At 35.0% G+C, this 22,441-nt stretch overlaps 2 protein-coding genes across 5 annotated transcripts in view; one reads left to right on the forward strand and one right to left on the reverse strand.

Moving 5' to 3' along the window:
- LOC111490778 (ubiquitin-conjugating enzyme E2 20-like) overlaps positions 1-1,542 on the reverse strand; it is a 1,816-nt gene extending 274 nt beyond the window's left edge. Inside the window, exons 1-6 of the mRNA XM_023139387.1 lie at positions 1,260-1,542; positions 842-869; positions 509-736; positions 354-417; positions 191-250; positions 22-97 (exon numbers count right to left, since the gene is read on the reverse strand). Coding sequence (XP_022995155.1) covers positions 45-97; positions 191-250; positions 354-417; positions 509-736; positions 842-869; positions 1,260-1,375 — 549 coding nt within the window. The 5' untranslated portion in view covers positions 1,376-1,542 and the 3' untranslated portion in view covers positions 22-44. The remainder of the gene's footprint in view (positions 1-21; positions 98-190; positions 251-353; positions 418-508; positions 737-841; positions 870-1,259) is intronic.
- Positions 1,543-3,380: 1,838 nt separating this feature from the next.
- Positions 3,381-22,372, forward strand: LOC111490690 (protein CHROMATIN REMODELING 5-like). 4 transcript variants are annotated; one of them, XM_023139237.1, is made up of 31 exons: positions 3,381-3,831; positions 4,585-5,372; positions 5,621-5,688; positions 6,319-6,759; positions 7,322-7,546; positions 7,680-7,763; positions 7,910-7,969; positions 8,054-8,157; positions 8,403-8,454; positions 11,408-11,471; positions 12,276-12,369; positions 12,616-12,703; positions 12,790-12,924; positions 13,168-13,356; positions 13,440-13,507; positions 14,564-14,657; positions 14,742-14,866; positions 15,024-15,087; positions 15,243-15,455; positions 16,478-16,720; positions 16,794-16,904; positions 17,076-17,162; positions 17,311-17,493; positions 17,734-17,814; positions 17,978-18,211; positions 19,304-19,459; positions 19,570-19,747; positions 19,831-20,012; positions 20,671-21,021; positions 21,102-21,195; positions 21,354-22,372. In XM_023139237.1, the coding sequence occupies exons 2-31, from the start codon at positions 4,643-4,645 to the stop codon at positions 21,833-21,835; spliced, it is 5,280 nt and encodes a 1,759-aa protein (XP_022995005.1). In that variant the 5' UTR covers positions 3,381-3,831; positions 4,585-4,642; the 3' UTR covers positions 21,836-22,372. The 4 variants fall into 4 exon arrangements, with proteins under 4 accessions (XP_022995005.1, XP_022995004.1, XP_022995006.1 ...); XM_023139236.1 differs by having other exon boundaries at positions 4,639-5,372; XM_023139238.1 differs by having other exon boundaries at positions 3,381-3,750.
- Positions 22,373-22,441: the final 69 nt, after the last annotated feature.

The following is a 22,441-nucleotide window of genomic DNA, read 5'->3' on the forward strand; positions in this document are numbered from 1 at the left end:
AAAAAAAAAAAAAAAAAAAAAATCATTTGGGAAACTAAAACAATCTAAGCTGCTGCTGTTGGAGGCTTGTACAATTTCTCCACCATTTTCCTATAATCTACAGAAAACACAGGAAACATGAGTGAGCCAACTTTCACCACATGAACTTAGAGAGAAGGAAAAAAAAACTAGTGTTACAATGGAATCTCACCTTCTTGATTGCTCCACAATTGGGCTGCTTGGGTGTTTAAAGGTGAGCTTGTATTTGGTTCTACAAGTAAATGGCGGCAAAGGGTCATTCGCAAAATCCATTTTCCATTCCCAAAATTAGAAGCATTTAGATTGAAATAAAACCATCAAGTCAGGAAGTATACCTCCAAGCAGACTCTGGATGGATAGAAGTATTGTTCTCACATCATATGCTGATGACCATTTATCCTGCAAAAGATGAAACATTACTCACTTTCTGGTTGTTTTCATCAGAGAAGTTATGGTTTCAATGTCGAAGACTTGGCCATAGCTCAATTACCTGAAGTATGTCCAAGCAAATATTGCCATAAATGTCGACATTTGGGTGAAAGCAGCCAGTCTCGAACTTCACCTTTGGTGGCTTAAAAGGGTAATCGTTGGGGAATGAAAAGGATAGTCTATACTCTGTTCCCTCAAACACTGTGTCTTTGCTTCCGGTTATTGTCCCTTTCCAGCAGAAAATGTTGTCCTCCTCCGGAAAGGCTGAAATCCCAGAGTCTCCGCTCATCTGCAATTTCAAAACCATGAGTTTATTCGTCTATCAGCAAATACTTCAATTTAACAGTCGGAACATAACACATGACACAGAACAATCCTTCAATTCAAGTCTTACCATTAGAGCCATTAACTCAGACTGCAACCTGTTGTCAGAAAAAACACAACAGAAATGGAAGGAAGATCGTTAGTTATATATGTTCTTCACTAATTTCTTGATATAACACACGCAACACGAGGTATATCGTTCAACATAGATCCATGTGGCCATGGTGCAAAAGTTAGGGACAGAACCTTAGCGGACACTCAAATTACCCTTAAATTCCTAAAAAGATCATTGCGAAAGACCACAGAACAGTCCTCAAAATCAGTTCAAACTAAATCCTGAACCCTAGAGAACACTCTCATCCGGCGTAAAGTTCAATAATGACCGAATATCACAAAACAGCGGAGGCGATTGCACACGCACAGAACCGCGATCGATCCGTAGTCTCGTACATATCAAATCAAATACGAAAGATCGGAAATATATATACCTTTTGAGAACGGACTGAGAGTCCGCGGCTTTGGCAGGCGGTAAGGATTGCTTGGCTGGAGAAACAACAGGGTTAGACGGCGTCGTGTTATCAGTGTATCGATTAATGGCCGCCATTCTCTCTGATCCAAATTACAGAAGACACGAGGAATTCGCGAATAATCCAAGGAATTTCTCCACCAACGAAGTATCGATTAGACGTTGGTAGGGAGAGAAGGTAGACTGTAGGGCTTAAATCGAAGGAGAGAGACGAAGAATTAGGGCTTTGATTTGAAGGGTAAATATTCAAAAATTTTAGTGAACGTTGTGGAGACGGCGAAGATTTCAATTAGTTCGCTTTTGAATTTCCAACGGCTACCTTAGGTCTCTGCTTTAATGCTACCTTTATTCAACCACAATTTTCCTTTTTTCTTTTTTTCCTTAAATGAATAAACAATGATAATAAATATTAAAGTTAATTTGGTCCTGTAAATTAAAAAAATATATATTATTTATTCTCTAATTTTAAATTTTAGATTTAATTTCTATGATTTTAATAAAATATTCATCGACAATAACACTTATTTGAAATTTTGAATAATTCTATAAACATATTGATAATTTCAAATTTGAATGATTCTAAACAGATCATATAAATTACAACTTCAAAGGACTCTCTTGACCTTTCATAAGACATTTAAAAAATTTACAACTTTTTTACTGGACTATAATTAGTCAGTAATTTAAAAATAAATAAAAAAAAATAAATTTAAAATACAATAATGAAACACCACAGTGATTCATGAGTTATTACTTGAATCATTGAAGTTTTAGTGATGACTTCAATCATAATGCATATAAACATCGCGGGTGGAAGTGATATATTATAATTGTGATTACAATATATTAAATAAACATACCGAGTCATGGATAACAATTTGAGATCTAACGAGCAAACATGTATATTCAAGTATGCACCTACCCTGAATTCTGTCCTAGTAACGATAACTAAGGCTAGTGACATCTCGACTTGTTGTCCTATCTCCAAACTTACACGAACATGAAACCATATGATAATATAAAATTGAGTATAATTAAGTGCACCATTTTCTATCTATAATTTATGATTAAACATTGCATTATTTTATATTTTATTTTAAAAAAAATATTTCTATATATATAATTTTCCCTAAATCTAGTTAATGAACTTGAATAATTTATAAAAATTTTAAAATGTCCTATAAATATTTGAATTTGTAATTTTGTATTTAATAAATCTGAATCTACTAAAATTCAAATATTTAAATTTGATAGAAAACTATAAATACTAAATTCAAATATTTAAAAGTAGGCACACAAAAAAGATATTTTCAGTTTTTTAAAAACAGAATATATGGCCCATTAGCCCATTGGCCCATTGGCCCATTAGCCCATTAGCTTATTAGCCCATGGGTCGTTCAACTATGTTTGCATTTGGCGGCCCAATATATATATATATATATTTTATTATTATATTTTAATTAATGAATTTTTTTAATGTTCCCCTCTGCTTCGAACAAGATTGTTATAGAATCTGTATTACTGCTAAATTGCGAACCCCGGAATATTCGTAATTATAGGAAATAATTTTTTTAATTTTTAAAAAATATTATTAAAATATTATCGTAAAATAGTTACTGTACAGCTCGATTTTACCACACGCGTAAATTGAAACACTGAACAAATGCATCATAAAATTGTGATCTTTTTATATGTTTGTTGGGTAAAAAAAATCTAAAAAGTAGATCTTTTATTTCTATTTTTATATATAAAGTAAATTTAATTTTTTGTTATAATAAAATTACTCCGATTCAAAAGATGAAAAAAAAATAAAATTAAATTCACATGCAACCCACAATTATTAATAAATAAATAAGCAGAGTAAATTGTTTAAAAGAGAATTATTTAGAAATTATTGATTATTTGGCGAAAATAATTACGGAAATCGAGAGCCATCAATTAAACACAAAAGAAAAAAAAAAAGAAAAAAGAGAATAAAATAAAATAAAATAAAATAAAATAAAAAAAATAAAATAAAAAAAATAAATAAATAACCCCGAAGGCCATCCCATGATATAACCCTCAATTATCTCCGAATTCCGAATTCCGAATGCCACCCTTTTTCACAAACACATAACTCTCTGGAAACAATTCTCCTTAAATCAACCACAAAAGAGGAAAAAGAAAAGAAAAAAAAGAACAAAAAAAAAAAAAAGGAAAAAAGGAAAAACGAGAGGAAGGTTAAACGGAATAGAATTTCACTCTTCCTCATCGTCTTCTTCCTCCTAAATCTGCTGTTAACTTCGCCAACTGGCGCATCTTAGCTGCCGCCGCCGCCGCCGTTGTCGTCGACGACCTTTTTAATTTCCTCGATTTTTCCCTCCCAGACCCGATAACCCGAACCGATTTTATTCCTAATTGTTCTTCTTGCCGCCGATTCAGTTCCGGCGACTCACAATTGGCGCTGTCCATAGGTATAGGATAACTGTTAGCCCGCGCGTTATTTCCCTTTTGATTAGTCAAACTTCATTTTCTGTTCTGCTTGCCTTCTGAAGGTGCGAGACTTGCTTTTGTTTTCGATCATCTTTTTTTACTCTGACTCTCGATCTTTCATTCCGTCTTATTTTCGGAACGTTTTTTTAGGTTTCTGATTGTGAATTGGGAGTTCTTTGAATGTTAGGGTTTCTTTTTGGAGGTTTCGAGAGGTTTTAGCCTTCAAAATATTTGATTTCCGGAATTAGCTTGTTGATCTGAAGATTGCCGTTTGCAATATGTTTTTAGCATTTGTTTTCCGCGTTCTTTGAATTTATCTCCTCTCCTGATTTACTCGCGTTTGAAATTCGATGAAATTTGTTTCTTTCTGATCGATGAATGAATGCTTAGTCTCGGGCTTGTTTGAACACTCACTTGGGCATCGCATGAACCTTCGGCTTGGATTTTGCATAAAATAAGTAACTACGAATAGGAGCTGATTCTTACTAAACCGTGCTGTTCAATTCCTTACATTTGCTGAGTTCACCCTTCGTTTGAAATAATTGCTGTAGTTCACCTGTAACTGTTTTCTACAGCACACAAAAGAAACAATGTGTTCAATGTATGAAGTAAGTTAATAAGTCATCCAATGTGTTTTGAGAGTTTGAACTTGGAAGCTGCAATGAAGTTTTTTTTTTTTTCTTTTGGAGGTTCATGCTCCCTTTGTCTTCCTGATACGCGCCATATTTTTATGACTTTTAATACCTATCCTTTTCTATGGCAAAGCGTAGTCGTTCCTGTTCTTCCCTTCTTGTTTAACCGTTTTCTTATTTCAGGTTACAAATCTTCTTTTTCACCATCACTAAGTTGGGGTGTTTTATTCCATGTAGAAGAATGGCCTTTTTTAGGAATCATTCAAACGAACCAGTTTCTCATGGTGTCTTGGAAGATAAAGGCCAAGGACAAGTTAGCGATAGAACCCACTCCTCTGCGGGAAATGATGAGGAAGACATGATTACAGAAAAAGACTTTAATATCAACATAGGCGCAACTTATCATAATGGAGGTCAGGTAGATGATTCCAGTAGGTTTCAAAATGAGTCAGCTGCAGATGATGGTATTGCTATGAGAGTGTCAAACTTTCAAAATTCTGGAAGAAGAACGGCAGTGGGTAGAAGGTGGGGTTCAACATTTTGGAAGGACTGTCAACCTATGATTCATGGAGGTTCTGATTCTGCACAGGAGTCTAAGAGTGAGTCTGACGTTAAAACCGGAGAAGGATCAGAAGATAATATATCCAATGAAAAGGATGGCGTGTCAGAATTTGAAGATGGCGGCCAACCAAAAGAGGTTAAAGGTCAAAGAAGGTATAATGATGTCCCTGCAGAAGGTGGGATGTTGTCGGATGAATATTACGAGCAGGATGTAGATGAGCAGAGCGATTCCATGCCATACGGAGGGTTTAATCACTCAGTGAAGTCAAATAGGTCACAGTTGCAGTCTGTTAATGCCAACAACAATTACATGCGAGGAAATTCTAGAGTTGGGAATAATGAAGATGAAGATGACGGAGATGATGGAGAACATAACGATGATGCTGATTATGAAGAGGATGATGAAGATGGTATCTTTCTCTGTAGTATTATTTTCCTTCAAGTTGGCTGTGGATTAATATTACTGTCTTTCTGTTTGCAGATTATTTTATTGATCTTTTTTTATTTTAATGTTTAAACTGTTTACCATGCTTCTTTTATTTTAATTGGTTGGCATTTGGTGATCTTTGTTCCAACTCTACAATGTATCAGTATTTGACTTCATCCGATATGGTTCACTACCACATTGGCTAAATTTTATATCTGTGGGTGTTTGCAGAAGATGACCCTGATGATGTGGACTTTGAACCTGATTATGGCGTCTCAAGTGGTCCTTCAATTAAAAAGGTTAGGTTTTTTCATACATTTATATATTTGTTCAATAATTTTCATTTGCCGGATTTCATGATGCGGCAAATAAAACTTTCCTTCATTTTCATCAAATCACATTTTCCATTTCCCTCTCTCTTTTCTTTCACCTTCTCTTTTATTAATTTTGTTTGCATTATGTTGAAAAAAATGTACGAAGTACACGAGGCACAGGCACATCAGAGAATAAAGTAAAATGAAAAATTCAAGCTAATATCTGAAAGATTCTCCCTTCCACATTCTGCCGGCAGCAATTTTCTATTTAGAACTTCTCCTATATAACCAATATCTAGTCTGATTTCTTCCATCTTTTCTATTTATTTATCAGTATTCCATTGCCTCTCCCCCATCATTGGTGCTTCTAGAATGAATTTCATTTCTTGTGTTTTTTTCCTTCATTCCCATGACCATCTTTACCTTACTGGTCTTACTATGTTCTTCTCTGAATGGGATTTTTTCTTCAGCCCCATCATGGTTGTATACAGTGTGTGTATATATATCTATAGAAATATAACTTTATTCTCCACATATATATTTTTTTCGTTATGCTGTTCATATATGGGGGTTCTTGTACAATGCTCTCTAATTCTAGTGTTCTATTGATAGCAGGATAAAGACTGGGATGGTGGTGAAGATTATGAGGAAGATGATGGGAGTGATGATGATTTGGAGATTTCTGATGATGATAGACCCAATTATGGAAAGAAAGGTCGGGGAAAGCAACGCGGTAAAGGAGGACGCAATGTAAAATCTACCAGTGAACGCAAGTCGTACCAATTATCTATTCGACAAAGAAAAGGAAAATCCTCGTACGAAGAGGATGAATCTTCAACTGAGGATTCTGCCAGTGATAGTGTTGAGGGTTTTAAAAGTTCAGGGAAGACTAACATTCGCCTTCGCAAGAATAGTGGTCGTTATTCTGCGACAACAGTTGTGTCAGGGCGAAGCAGGGAGGTCAGAACTTCTAGTAGGTCAGTTCGAAAAGTTTCATATGTTGAAAGTGAAGAAAGTGAAGAATTTGATGAGGGCAAAAAGAACAAGTCCCAAAAGGTGTGCTTGTACTTTTTTAAATTATATCGAGGCTGGCTGATATATTCCTTTGGCTTCTAAAATAATGTTTTGTTTACCATGTATATAGTTCTGGACAAAACTTGTTTTTTTTTTTAATATAAATTTTCTATTTCTTCAGAAAATATAACAAGTATTGACGTATTGTACTATTTTGAGGTTCCCCTTCACTGGATTGCAATGAACTGTACTGCTTGTATGTGGCTTGTTATTGTTGATGTTAATTTATCGATTCTTTGTGTTTGTATGTATTCATATTGTTACCCGCAGTCCCATTTAGTTGTAGTTCATTTGTTGATGCCCCTTTATTATCTTTTGTTACCACGGTCTGGTTTTGTAGGGACTGGGTTGGTTGGTTACTGGTTCAACCAGTTGTGTTTTTTGAACTGGCTGTATAGGTTGTTTGGTGCCTATTTATTTGAAGGCTCTTGTCTGACGTATTATCTTATTTGAACATCAATAAGAGAAACAGATTTCTTATTTTCTGTATTAGTTTTGATTGCTAATTTACTCTTTCAATGTCTTTGTCCCATGTGCTTTTTAGGAGGAAGTTGAAGAGGAAGATGGTGATGCAATAGAAAAAGTTCTCTGGCACCAGCCAAAGGGCACGGCTGAAGATGCTATAAGAAATAACAGATCAATCGAGCCTGTCCTGTTTAGTCATTCATTTGATTCTGAACTGGATTGGAATGAGGTGGAATTTTTAATAAAATGGAAAGGCCAGTCGCATTTACACTGTCAATGGAAACCGTTCTCTGAACTACAACATGTATGCTTCTGAATGATTTTTTTTCTTGGGTTTTGTATCGTCTCATCAAAATAATGTTCTCTTGTATAATTGCGATGAGTCTTAAGCTAACTTCTTATTCTTTTCTCTGCCATTAAACACATATTTCTTGCAGCTTAGTGGTTTTAAGAAGGTTTTAAACTATACTAAAAAGGTCATGGAGGAAATAAGGTACAGGACGAGTGTCTCCCGTGAGGAGGTAATTTTTTCTTGATATTGTAATAAAATTGATTAGTGCAAGTTGTCATTAGTGTGAATGTACACTGAATATTTTCGAAGTGCTTTGTCAATAGACTACAACTTTTGATAAGCTATCTCATTCATTATTGGCTGTTATGTCTACAGATTGAGGTCTATGATGTCAGTAAGGAAATGGATTTGGATCTCATCAAGCAAAATAGTCAGGTTACTTTGTTGAACTTTATCCATTATTGTTTTTAGTCTTTTGCTTAAAAGTTTTTGTAATCGTATTCAAATGTGGACTTGTAGGTGGAGAGAGTAATTTCTGACCGTATCAGCAAAGATGGTTCAGGTGATGTAGTACCAGAGTATTTGGTCAAGTGGCAAGGATTGTCTTATGCTGAAGCAACTTGGTAACCAGAATCAACTCTTTAAAATGAATTTCTGAATGTGTTGTTATTAAGAGTTTTTTTTCCCTTTTATAATTTATGAGTGAGATGAAGAAATTTTTATTGGCCTTATAGTTAGGTAATAAATGCTATACGATATTATATCCTAATTCGATGAAGTTTGATGCCCTTTTCCCCCATGTATTAATTCCACATCTACTCGTTGGAAGTCTTTGAATACTTACTATTGTTTGTAAAATTTGTCTTAGGGAGAAGGATGTAGATATTTCATTTGCGCAAGATGCTATTGACGAGTACAAGGTATTTGGCTATTTGCATTTTGCTTTCTCTAACTATTGTTGACTTTAAAAAAATGTTATTTTTACATCACTTCTACAGTACTCATTTATTGATGTCTAATGTTGTAGGTTCTTGATTTCACGAGATCATTATTTCTAATAGAAATCAAAATAGTTTCATTAAGAATGGTAGAACTGATGGTCCTTTGCCCAAAACTGTGGTGGCCACAATATAATTGAAGAAATAGGATAGAAACCCCTAATAAGAATTTCACCAAATACTGTAACTACAATAATTATTTTTAATATCCGTGGGTATTCTGGCCAGCTAACGTGCATCTCATTTATTCTCATCGGGAATAGACAACTATGTGCACGGCTACAATTGGTTGCCAAGAAAATTTGTAGGATATAAAAATCTTAGATGGATGAACATCATGGCTTGAACTCATTCCCTCCAAGTCTTCATTATTTACGTGTCCTTTATTAACCACTAGGCCATCCCAAGGTGGTTTAATCCTAAAAATTTCTGTCCCTAGTCCAGGTGTTGCAATACACAGCTAGATTTCGACATTACATAAACTTCTACCAACAAGGGACAGTTAAAGAAAAGGACTTTCTTATGAGTCTTGGCAATCAAACAAGGTGTTATGTCGATGCATATAAACTGTAATTCTTTGCATGTACACCAAATATGAAACTAGAAATCGTAATGTACAAGGGAAATTTCAGTTGGCATCAGCGTCCCTTTAGAAAAATGCTTGACCAAGAAAAAGAGATGCACAGAAGCAAAACTTAGAACCGATGTCACTAGTGCTAATCCTATGAGCCATTGACCAGACTTAAAGAATCACTCTAATTGCTTTTCCATGACCCATCCGAAGATCAAAAACCTTTTACACCCACATAATTTACCTAAGGAATGGGTGTCCTAATGGATTGGTGTGTGAGCCAATTAGATGGGACTCTTATTTTCACCTCTTGTGAGATTATTATCAAATTTTAATTATTATTTATTTTATAAGAAAGGCACGAGCCTGTTGGTCATAGATGTAGTCCTTTGCTGCAACGTAGAGAACAAGGACATGTTGGAGTGTTTCTTAGTATACAATAATGGTCAACTTGTGTAAATGTTGTTCTTGTACTACGTCAATGTTTTGGTCCTCTACTTCCATTTGATTTATTTCCAGTCCCTACATTTTAGTGAACACAGGATTTAATTCCATAAAAGCTGACATGGCACCATGTGGAAGCTGACATGATGCCACTTCAGCTTCATCCTATATGTGCAACTGTGTACATATAATATCAAATTGTCATGTTAGCTTCCGTGTGGTGCTAGGTCAGCTTACAGTATTAGTTAGTTATATTATTAACATAACGGACTAAGAAATGTAGGGGCTAAAATGAAGTAAATGGAAGCCCACTGACTAATTTGTTTCAAGTGGTGAAATGGGGGGATGACTTATAATAATATAACTTTAAAATATCTAACTTATTTTGACATGAAAAGATGGTAATCAGATCAAACTATTTGTAAGCAATGAGGTATTATGGAGAATTACTGTATGATGTCTAGCAGTTACATGTAATTTGGCTAAACACCTATTTATGAAATAATGTTTTATTAAGATACACTCCAGAGTTTAAATCTAGATGTTCTATTTTCACTTAGTGTTCTTCACTATAATATTTTACATTTCATAATAATCCTTTTCTTCCTATCACTTCTGTGAAATTTAGATTGAAAACTTAGTTTTGAATTAAATATTTCGGCCTGCTGAACTTTCTTGGACCTTTACTGGATTGGTCAGCAGAAATAACAGAAATGCTGAAAAAATTTACAACTTGAATCTCTGTTGAGAAATTGGATTTCTGCTTTATTTCTTTTTTCTTTCAAGAATTATATTATTTGTAAATTGAATTGCGAAATTTTCTAATAATTGCAGACAGCCTTACTTTGATTTCCCTAGTGAAAGGTTTGGGAAAGCTTATAATATATATATAAATGCAAATAATTCTTGAAAGCGAAAAATTATGAAGAAAAGAGAGAGAAAAAAAAGGGAAGGAAACAGTGAGCGGTTAGCCCCCTATTCTTGTGGGAAGGTAGGAATCCACAGGGAAAGGCAAACTCAGGCATGCCATTTCCTAATGGTTTTAAAGTACTTTTATCTTTCAATTATTATAAAATGATAAATAATACTCACGCACACACTCAAAAAGGCCAAAAAAAACTTTTTTTTTTAATAAAAGAAAAAACTTTCTGTGGTACTCCATGTCTTGGAAGGATTAGATACCACGAATTTACAAAATGAGAACCAATCTTTGTTATCAATTTTTGCGAGTTTTTAAAAATGTAATTATTTTGAGATTATTTGTCAAAGCAATATACCATGTATAAAATGATGGGAAACAAAAAAAGGAAAATAGAGTATCATGACTTGATTCTGCATTTTTGATTGTTTGGGAGCTGCTCATTCTTTAAGCATTAAGCAATTGCCATGGATCTTGGGATTGGGGTTGATGTGTTTATTCAAATCAGCTGTCCTTGACTTTAGGATAAATTGTTTCCAAATATTTGGTCCTTTTCTTTGTACCGTTAAAACTAGACAAAGTTTTCCCGAGTACCCATCTATCCATCGCTTTATTAAACTGGGCAACATTATTGTGAGTATCCTTTATCTCTTATCCTTCTGAATGGGAGCTCCCTCCGCCTCTTCCTCCCTCTTGTTTCTTTTTGTCTTTTTCTTTTGGTAATTGTATAGTTTGTTAGTTTTTTTTGGCTCCTTTCTATTGCCCTCACTTTTTCATTTTATGCTTTTATTGGTTTCTTCATTCAAGAGAAAAAGGTAAAATGAAGGTTGTGACCATTTTACCGGTTTGTTTGTTCAATCATTGTGATTAATTTTTTGAATCGTGTTTGTATGATTGAAGCTGGTAGTTATATTTTTTTTCCTGTTTCATAATTTGAGCAGGCTCGTGAAGCTGCAATGTCCATACAAGGGAAATCTGTTGATCTTCAGCGTAAAAAGAGCAAAGGTCTGCGGAAACTTGATGCCACAAACCTTACTTATAACCAACTTTTGACAAATGGATTATATATACATTATGTGCATAAGTTTAGGTAACAAACTAGATTTTATTGGTATTTGGAATTACAAAGCCATAGTTGTGGAGGATTAGAAATCAGGTCGTTAGTGTGTTTTTTTTTCGTTATTTTTATAAGGTATATGAACAATCATTTTTCATTTAGGCAAGTATAGGTGGTGGCTACGTTTAACATGGTCCATGTGAGGACAAAAAGAACAAAAATTACAGAAGAGCCCTAAAATTGCATTATCCATTTTCTGTTCTATCATTTGATTGCCATTTGGTTAATGAGAAAATAATAAATGATAAAATGACTAATGAGGATTTGTATTTTTGACTGAGTGACGATTTATCGACTTTGTTATGAAACCTAAAATTTGGAATGGTAGAAAGGACATAGTATTTAACAATCACCCGGGTTGCTGATGCTCTGATTAAGACACTCAACAGATTGAACACCTTCTTTTACTGATGTGAAGTATAGATAGTTTTTTAACTTATGCAGCAGAAAAACGCTGTATGGTAGAACGAGAATGTATATTACAACTTTGGTTATAGTCATGATATATTTGTGATGTAGTGGATAAGGATATTACTTGAATAAAGCTATGTAATTTGTAGAGTTGGTTAGATGCTAATTGTGTATATCTGAAATGGTACTGGTGGTTTCTCTCTGGTTGGCCTTTAATTCTTGTCTTTCTTGTATACTGTATGTGTAACATACTTTAACATTATAGCTCTTCTGATTTCTAGTGAGTTTAAGGAAACTTGATGAACAGCCCGAGTGGCTGAGGGGAGGCAAGCTTCGAGATTATCAGCTTGAGGGTTTGAATTTTCTTGTTAATAGGTATTGTTCACTTATTGTTTAATTTCACGTTAGATCTGTTAATTTTGATTATCTGTTGTTTATTTAAATTGTTTGAAATTAGTTAAATACACAAATAGAATGGTCGAAAAGTGGTTAGTAAGTTGGTGAGTGTTCGGTTTTATGAAAGAAGACTGTTTGTCATGGAAAACACTCCAGACCCGTTTATTTTCTTTGATTATAATTCTTCTATATTCATGTGATTTGTCTATCTTTTCATTGATGTAGTTGGAGAAATGATACTAATGTAATTTTAGCTGATGAAATGGGTCTTGGGAAAACTGTTCAGTCTGTTTCCATGCTTGGCTTTCTACAGGTGGAGCTAAATACCTCTCTCTTCAGCTTTATTATGAGTATCTCCGTTAGATTAATCTTGAGGACTAATGTTCTTTTATTTGACAGAATGCTCAACAAATTCACGGACCATTTCTTGTCGTTGTACCACTGTCCACCTTGTCAAACTGGGCCAAAGAATTTAGGAAGTGGCTGCCTGATATGAATGTTATTATCTATGTTGGAACCCGTGCAAGCAGAGAGGCAAGTTGTCTTTTCTGACTTTATTCAGACGGCGATGTTAGGTTTACTTGATGAAAATGTTTCCACTATATATATATTATTTTACTGGGAATGAAGTGAATTTTTTAATAAAATTGAAAACAAGTCAATGGGAAGGTTATGCTTCGATTTTATTTTCCTTAGTTCATCAACCCTTGAGAATTTTATTTGTTCTGTTCGTTCTCTTGGTAATTTCTACTCTTGCATGCATTTTTTTGGTTGCAGGTTTGTCAGCAGCATGAATTTGAAAATAAGAGAGCTGGCAGACCTATAAAGTTTAATGCATTGTTGACTACCTACGAAGTAGTTCTGAAGGACCGTGCCGTTCTTTCAAAGATCAAGTGGAATTATTTGATGGTGGATGAAGCTCATAGATTAAAGAATAGTGAGGCACAGTTGTATACAACCCTTTCGGTATGCTTTTATTTTGACTTATTGCAACTTTCTAGTGTCATACTTGTTTAATTTATTATTGATGATCCTTACTGGGTTTTCAGGAATTTAGCACAAAAAATAAACTGCTCATTACTGGTACTCCATTACAGAACAATGTGGAAGAGCTATGGTATTATTTAATTTTCTACTTTCTAATATGGGATATTCACCATATTTGTGTTTCCGTTTGTTTTTTTCTATTTAATTTCATATGTATGACTAAATCCAAATGATGTTTCTGGCCTTGAAGGCTGCTTTGATATCTTTCAGTTTATCTTTTTCTCCTGTCTTTTGGCCTGAAGTTTGCTTTGTTTGGTAATGGTACCCCTTTATGGTTTCTTGTGTTATATCAGACCTTTTAACTTTTTATGGAATATCAAACCTTCTATGATTTATTGTGTGAATTTGTGCACACTCACGTGGGGTCGGTGGGCATTTGTGTTGTGTATTCCCCTGCACGTGATTATGAATCTTCGATACTTTTATTTTCACTAACATGTCTATATCCAACACTGACACCCAAATTCATGTGTTAGGTCTTCCCTTATTAATTCTTTTTAAGAGTTTTGCATAGGGACAGAAGCACATATAAGAAAATTATTAATTTTGATTTTGTTTTGCTTCTTAGAGATTTATATTTTGTCATCTTTTGCATATGATATTTAAAATGTGAAGTTTGTAACTTGTTGCAAAAGTCTTTTTAATGTATTTGGAGAACACATATTTAAAAGATTTATTTCTGCCAATGTTGGTGTTGCGGTTTTGTAGAGAATAACACTTGACCATCAGATTAGTATTTTCTAGACAAATCTTAATTCATTAACAATTTTTTGGGTTGATCCATGCACACGAAAAGGAAATCATTTCTAATTCTGCCTTAAAATGAAGAATTCTCTCCTTATTTCTCATTCATAAACTTTATTATTATATTTTTGTGTGTATTGGATTGATGATTTAGATCTTTTAGGTATTCAGTTTCACATTATGTATTTATCTTTATTAACTTTCCATATAGTCTCCTGCAAGATTACATTATTCTTATTTTAATTGGTAACTGCAAACTTCCAGTGTATATAACCTGAACAAATTTACTAGTGCTATATTTTTCCATTGGAATGCTCATTAGTAGTAAACTCGTTTCTGTACGTGTTCAATTGAAGGATTGTTTGTCCATTTTTCCTCATAGGGCTCTACTTCACTTTCTTGATACTGATAAGTTCAAGAATAAGGAAGATTTCATTCAGAATTACAAGAACCTTAGTTCGTTCAATGAGACTGAGGTAATATTCTATTTTAGGATATCTTTGTTTCACTTTGAGGATGTTGCCTTTCATAGGATCCTTCGTGATTTGGATTATTTGTAGCTTGCTAGTCTTCACATGGAACTGAAGCCTCACATCCTTCGTCGTATTATAAAGGATGTTGAGAAGTCTTTGCCTCCAAAGATTGAGCGTATTCTTAGGGTTGAGATGTCTCCGCTTCAGAAACAGTAAGTAATTCACTCACACTTATAAAGGAAACAGAAAATCTGTTCATTTATGTAATGAAATTACAGAAAGGCTAATTGGGGTTACAACAGCTAGTAATATTTTCAATTGTAGAAATAGATTTGCAGACAATACATGATACTTCTTTTTTGTTTTTAGATATTACAAGTGGATTTTAGAACGCAACTTTCAGGACTTGAACAAAGGAGTTCGTGGGAATCAGGTAGTTATCTATTTCAATTACTTACTGGGTTTATTGTCAGCACCGATCAAATTCAAGTTTCTATCTGTTGGTGTTAACATTAATTTTAATGATTAAATTTATTCTATTTGGACTTCAGGATTGTTGATTACTTGAAAATATTATAACTTTTTCAGGTTTCACTTTTGAATATTGTGGTGGAGTTAAAAAAATGCTGCAATCACCCCTTTCTGTTCGAAAGTGCAGATCATGGTTATGGTGGGGACTTTGACTCAAATGATAGCAGCAAGCTGGATCGCATAATCTGGAGCAGCGGGAAGCTAGTCATACTAGATAAGTTATTAATGAGATTGCATGAAACGAAGCATCGGGTTCTAATTTTTTCACAGGTCAGGTCACAAGTTTCTGAATGCTAGTCAATTTTTTTTCCACTTAGTATTATTAACAATATGACAGTGTGTAATCAGTTTGCTGTTACTCTTGGAGATATATCTGTTACGCTTTGGATATTCTAATCATTGCTTGTTTCATAAGTTTTCACATCATCAAAGATTCTTCTATTGATTTCCAACAATAATCACCAAAAGGAAAAATGCTTATAACATTAGACCTTAGGACCATCCTCTCCTTTTTGAAAATCATGGCCTCTTGCAGCATATGTTATGGGGCATTGATGATACTTAGGTAGGGAGATCCTTGGACTCCCTTAAAGAGAGTGATTTTTTTACCCGGATTTTGACGACAATGGTGGAAGTGGAAATGAGATGGGAGTCTCATTACTTCTTTTCTCATGGTACACCAGCTTGTACGGAGAGCCTGATGAGGTTGGTTGGGTGACGGATTGCATGTATTACTATATTGATTAAGTTGTTCTTTGAATATATAATGGCTCAAGTTATTACAAATCCAAAGTCAAAATCTTCACCATGTGTTGAAGTGAACGTGAAGATGATATCTTTACGGAAGTAAGGTTATCCATGAATATGATGATTAAATGCTATGATTATTTGACAAGGTGGGAACGTCCATAAGAAACACTTTCTTGGTAATAATTTGTATTCAGGAGAAGCGAAAAAATTCTGTAGGTAGTAGAAAATATGTAGTAATGGTTATCTTGGCCTGGTTCTGCTAGCTGTACTCTATTATCTCTTCCTTTTATATCCACTTCTATAGTGATAATCTTACTTTTGATTTGCAAGATTTCGATGGGTCGGTGAAGTTTTCTAAAGATTCCCTTGTCATCTGGCTTCGAAGACTTGTAAAATATCTTTTTATTGAATTTTCTTTAAAAACTTGCCTTCACTTGTCCTTCACTGCAGTTTTGGTGTACCCAATTCTATGTACAAGTACAAATCAATTGAGATTATGATTTCATGCAGATAAATATAGTGATTGTGATGGTATGTTGCAGATGGTTAGAATGCTCGATATTCTTGCTGACTACATGTCATATAGAGGATTCCAATTTCAGAGGCTTGATGGAAGTACTAAGGCTGAGTTTCGTCAGCAGGCTATGGAACATTTCAATGCACCTGGTAGTGATGATTTTTGCTTCCTTCTTTCAACTCGGGCTGGCGGCTTAGGTATAAACCTTGCAACGGCAGATACAGTTATCATATTTGATTCAGATTGGAACCCACAAAATGACTTACAGGTAGAGTTTAGAATCTCTGCTTTTTAATCATCTTTCTTGAGAGGTTTCATTTTAATTCTCTTCTTTGTTGTAGGCGATGAGTAGAGCCCATAGAATTGGACAACAAGAAGTAGTTAATATATACAGATTTGTGACTAGCAGAAGTGTTGAGGAAGATATCTTGGAGCGAGCAAAGAAGAAGATGGTACTATTCGTTCTATTTTTTTAATTTTTTAGTTTATTTTTAAATTTACTTGTTAAAAATGATTCGGACATTTGGATTTGTATTCAGTCTACGTGCACAGCTGATGATGAAACTTGTATTTCATTTTAGGGTTTGTTTTCTATGTGATCTCAGTTTTTCTTTGCTTTATAGGTTCTTGACCATCTGGTGATTCAAAAATTAAATGCGGAGGGGAGGTTGGAGAAGAAAGAAGCCAAAAAAGGCATTGGTTTTGATAAAGTAAGAACCGTGTTGCACAACCACTGTAATTGCTTTATTGAAAAACTTGAATTACTTTGTGGAAGGCTGATGTCTCCCCTAGCTTTCTAAGATCTATATTCTCTCTTTTTGATATTTTTTTCTAACACCTGCATCTTATGCTTGGTAGAATGAGCTATCAGCTATCTTAAGATTTGGGGCAGAGGAGCTTTTCAAGGAGGACAAGAATGATGAAGATAGTAAGAAAAGGCTGCAAAGTATGGATATTGATGAGATTCTTGAAAGAGCGGAGAAGGTTGAAGAGAAAGAAGCTGAAGGAGAGGAAGGGCACGAATTGCTTGGTGCTTTCAAGGCAAGATAATGATATTATGGTGGTGATGCATTTAACTGTTCCGTCTTTATTTCTAGTGATTATTATGGTAGTGATGTTTGCATATAGATGGCAACCCATAGATGTGGCTGCGGTATTATTCTCTGCTTGTGCTGACTGTTTGACTTTCCTTTTTGACTGATCATTCCCTTTTTTGTTTTCGTATTTTTTTTTTGGGGGTGGGGGGTGGGGGGTGTGATGTTGGTGGTTATGAACGAACAGGTTGCTAACTTCTGTAGTGCTGAAGATGATGGAAGTTTCTGGAGTCGCTGGATAAAACCAGAAGCAGTGTCTCAGGCTGAAGTATGAACCTAACTGTATTGTTATTTTTAGTTTTGAACTTCAAGACCTTCCCTTCTATAATTTTTTTCCAGTTATAATTTAAAAACATATTGCATATTTTCTTTTTGATTCCCATTCCAACTAGCGACATCCAACCATCCATCCATATTTTCTTTTATTTTAGGAAGCTCTAGCCCCTCGTGCTGCTAGGAATACAAAGAGCTATGCTGAGCCTGTTCAGCGTGAGAATAGTGGTAAAAGAAAGAAAGGATCTTGGCCTGTGGAGAGGGTTCAGAAACGCCGTAAAGGTGATATTTCTGCTTCTTCAGCACCAATGCTTGAGGGTGCTTCTGCTCAAGTGAGAAGGTGGTCTTGTGGGAATTTGTCTAAAAGAGATGCATTGCGTTTTTCTCGTGCGGTAAGGTTTTGTGTTTTATCTTTACCTTTCTTTCTTGTGATTTGAGCATGTGTAATTTCTAATCACAGATTGTCACTTGTGCCATTTAATTTACGTGCATGGTATAATTCTTTATGAAGGTACGAGATTTATGATATCTTCAATCTTTTTTGGATAATTTATGTAATCACGTGTCTGTAAAAATGCCTCTGACTGTATTACTTCTGCAGCACGTGTGCCTTGAAAAGAATGGGTGTTTTGGACATGGAGTCAAGTTTCTGTTTTAGTTTCTTCATTTCTTTTGTTTTTTTTTTTCTGAGTTCATCAATAAATGATTAATGAGCTAGAAACAATCATTGAAAAAATGAAAATGCAAAGTGAGACTAATGAAGATACAAAGTCCAAAAGGAGTGGAAAAAAGGAAATTAAAATTACAAAGAGAAAATGAAAGCATTCCAATTTAAGCAAATATCCTGCAAAGAATAACCCAATGAAAGTGATGGAGAAAGAACAAAGGAGCGAAAAAAGAAAACTAAAATTACATAGATGCTTTTAGGGTTTAGGGTTTGAGAAGAAAACTAAAATCATCTCTGAATTTAGGGTTTGAGAAGAAAAAGGTGTTTGAGAAGGATGCATAATATCAATGTGTATATATGCTTTTCTGAATAAAAGATTCATAGATGTTATGGAATTATGAAAAGGGGCTGGAAGCATAAAAGGGAACCAAACAATATTTAAATGTGAACTAAGGCGAACTAAGAAGCCTTAAGAAAAGTTTTGATTGTTTGGGAACACAAACGAACGAACATCATAAAAATCCTGGAAAGTTAAACCCACCAAGCCTCCTTCCAAGTTTTTATATTTTTCTTAGACATTTCTATGGTTCTTCCAATCTTTATGGAGGCATTAGAAATACTGGCGTGGTACTACTGATGTTGGAGAGAAAATTTTCATCTCCAACCCCCTCAAATTTCTTGTTGATAAATGGCTCATGTGTGCCTAATCTTAATTGTACGTTAATTAATAGTGATGTCATCTTTTATCATTCTACTGAACTTCGACATGTTTGATATTTGTTTACACCACTTGATTTCTTTTACAACTTAAAATCAGGTCATGAAATTTGGGAATGAGAGTCAAATTAGCTTGATAGCTGGTGAGGTTGGTGGTGCAGTTGGAGCAGCTAAGCCTGAAGCGCAAATTGAGCTGTTCAATGCTTTAATCGATGGTTGTCGAGACGCGGTTGAATCAGGTTCAACAGACCCCAAGGTTTGTTTAGATTATGTAAAACAGAATTTATGTTCTGATTGCTGAAGATGAATTTCAATTTGGAAAACTTGATGGTCTTGTTGGTTGATAAAAGTTTGAATAATCTCTAGGGACCTTTGTTAGATTTCTTTGGTGTGCTAGTGAAAGCTAATGAACTTCTCAACCGAGTCGAAGAACTTCAGCTTCTAGCAAAACGAATTAGCCGTTATGAAGATCCTATCAAACAATTTCGTGCCTTGATGCACCTGAAACCTTCAAATTGGTCAAAAGGTTGTGGTTGGAACCAAAGTAAGTATTCAGTTGTCCTCCTTCCACTCTCCTTTCTCCATTTATATTATTTTCTGCTAATACTTCTATTTCTTTATTCTAAGTCGATGATGCAAGATTACTTTTGGGAATACACTACCATGGTTTTGGTAATTGGGAAAAGATGAGGTTAGATGAAAAACTTGGTTTCATGAAAAAGATTGCTCCAGTGGAACTTCAACATCATGAGACCTTTCTGCCACGTGCTCCAAATTTGAGAGATCGTGCTAATGCGCTTCTGGAGATGGTAAGTTATATCAGTTGTGCAATCTCTGACGGCGACATTGGATTCTTTCAATTCTGACTTTTCCAATTTAACTTGGTTTACCTTCCATACGGTTGATTATTTTATACTTTATCAGTTTGCATATCCAAGCTAGTATATAAACATGCAAAGTTAGTAGTTCCTGCCAGTTTCTCAACTATTTGGACTACGTAGAGATTGCAATTTCAGTTCTTAAAACACTGTCTTGCTTTGTTAAGAAGTTCGTTTCAAGCCTTGCAATTCACATTTTCTTAGGACATGCTATTAAGTGAGCACAGTGGAGTCTTGTGATTAGTAAAACCCAGGGCATTACACTATTTGGTTTGCACACCACCCCAAAGCTTATCTCAAAAGGATGACGATAAAAATAATGATATGAGATTATATGCTATGGGGTTGCAGCTTGCACGTATTAAGATTAAAAAAAGAATTGATAATTAAGTTGTTTTTTGTGTTGGTATTTACAGCTTTGCTTGTGTCTTTAGTTACAGGCGTAAGCTCAGTTTCTCTGTAGTTTTAAGTGTTTTTTCTTTGTGCGTGCTCGTTTATATTTTTTAATTTTTTTTTTATCTGTATCCAATTTCTACTACAGTCATTTCATGATTTACAGATGATGTTTTCATCATTTTTTTTTCACCAGGAACTTGCTGCACTCGGTAAAAATCTGAATTCCAAAGCTGCTGGTCGCAAGACTGCAAAGAAGGATAAGGAAAATATTCAAAGAGTTTCGACGTCACGTGGCTTGGATAGAAAGGGGAAACCAGGTTCTCCCAAGGTTAACACTAAACTGAGGGACAGAGCTTCTAGACCCCAGAGAGTTGAGAACCTCGTGAAAGAGGAGGGTGAAATGTCTGACAACGAAGAAGTATATGAGCATTTCAAGGAAGTTAAATGGATGGAATGGTGTGAAGATGTCATGTCCGGTGAAATTAAAACTCTGGAACGACTGCATAGGTTACAGACAACTAGTGCTAAACTCCCAAAGGAAAAGGTTCTGTCATGTTGGTTCTGAATTCTGAACTCCTGTCTTATGGAATAATATTTTGACTTTCATTTTTCCTTTGCGATCAGGTGCTTTCGAAAATTCGCAACTACTTGCAGCTTCTTGGACGAAGGATTGATCAAGTTGTTCTAGATCATGAGGAGGAACCATATAAACAAGATAGTATGTGCTCGAGTATAATTATTATAATTATGTTAATCCTTAGTGTTCAGTTTGAACTAATGATTTTATTCTCTTTCAGCGGGAAAGATGTTGGAGACTGAAAAAATTTCGTGCTTTTTCTGAAGCAATTATATCTAACCAGTTGATATTAATTGCAGGGATGACAATGCGATTGTGGAATTATGTCTCCACCTTTTCGAATTTATCTGGGGAGAGACTTCATCAAATTTATTCAAAACTCAAGCAGGAAAAAGAAGTGGGAGTTGGTCCATCCTACATCAATGGCACTGGATCTGCTCTTGTGGGCAGGGATGGGGATTCCAGTCATTTTGGAGCCTTGCCGCGGCAGTTTCAGAGGGTACGAGGTAACAAAAATAACACTTCCTTCCAAATATCTGAACCAGTTCAGAAAGGGCTCGAAACAGGGAAATCTGAAGCATGGAAACGACGAAGAAGAGGGGATGCCGATACTCAATATCAAGTTCCCTGTCCACCCGATAGACCTGCGAGTAATGGCAGTCGGATACCTGACCCAAATTCATTGGGGATTCTTGGGGCAGCACCAACTGAGAACAGGAGGTTTGGTAACGAGCGGCCATACAAGATCCATCAAAGTAGCTTTCCGGTGAGACAAGGTTGAGATGAGGGGAGCAAGCAAGCCTCTTTTGCAGTGTGGGAGGGTGGCTGATTTGAGAGGGCTTTCAGCTTCGACCTGGATCCGGGACTCATTCACCACTGCAGCCGGTATATAATTCGATGGTTCTTTTTCCACCATGGGAATAAATAGCTGCACACCTCTGTGTTATGTATGTGGCTGACCCTAGAAAGTCGATCTGCGAAAAAACATAAAAAATGGGATTTTTTGATCCATACCCCATTGATTGCCAAGGAAAGTTGAAAAGGTTGTGCATCATATTCAAGGCTAGTAGAGGCATCTTTACGAGTTGAGTTTGAGTAATTTCTTCGTATATAGCAAAAAATTCGGACGAAAGGGATCTACTTACTCGTTTGGCACACAAGTTTACGAGGGTAGTTCCGATACATACTATGTTCACCCAAAATTGTACATTATCAGTTATTTCAGAAAATTTTTATTATTTTTTCTTCTTGGGTACAATATATAGTGCAAATTGTTTCCTCATTTTGTCCATAAGAAATGTAGTTCAATGATTCTTCAGATGTACCCCCAAGTAAGCATTGGGGTGTTTTGCTGTTAAAACTCTTATTTAGAAACATTGGCACATCC

Source organism: Cucurbita maxima, unplaced genomic scaffold, assembly GCF_002738345.1.
Source record: "Cucurbita maxima cultivar Rimu unplaced genomic scaffold, Cmax_1.0 Cma_Scf00016, whole genome shotgun sequence".
In the NCBI taxonomy this organism is placed as follows: domain Eukaryota; kingdom Viridiplantae; phylum Streptophyta; class Magnoliopsida; order Cucurbitales; family Cucurbitaceae; genus Cucurbita; species Cucurbita maxima.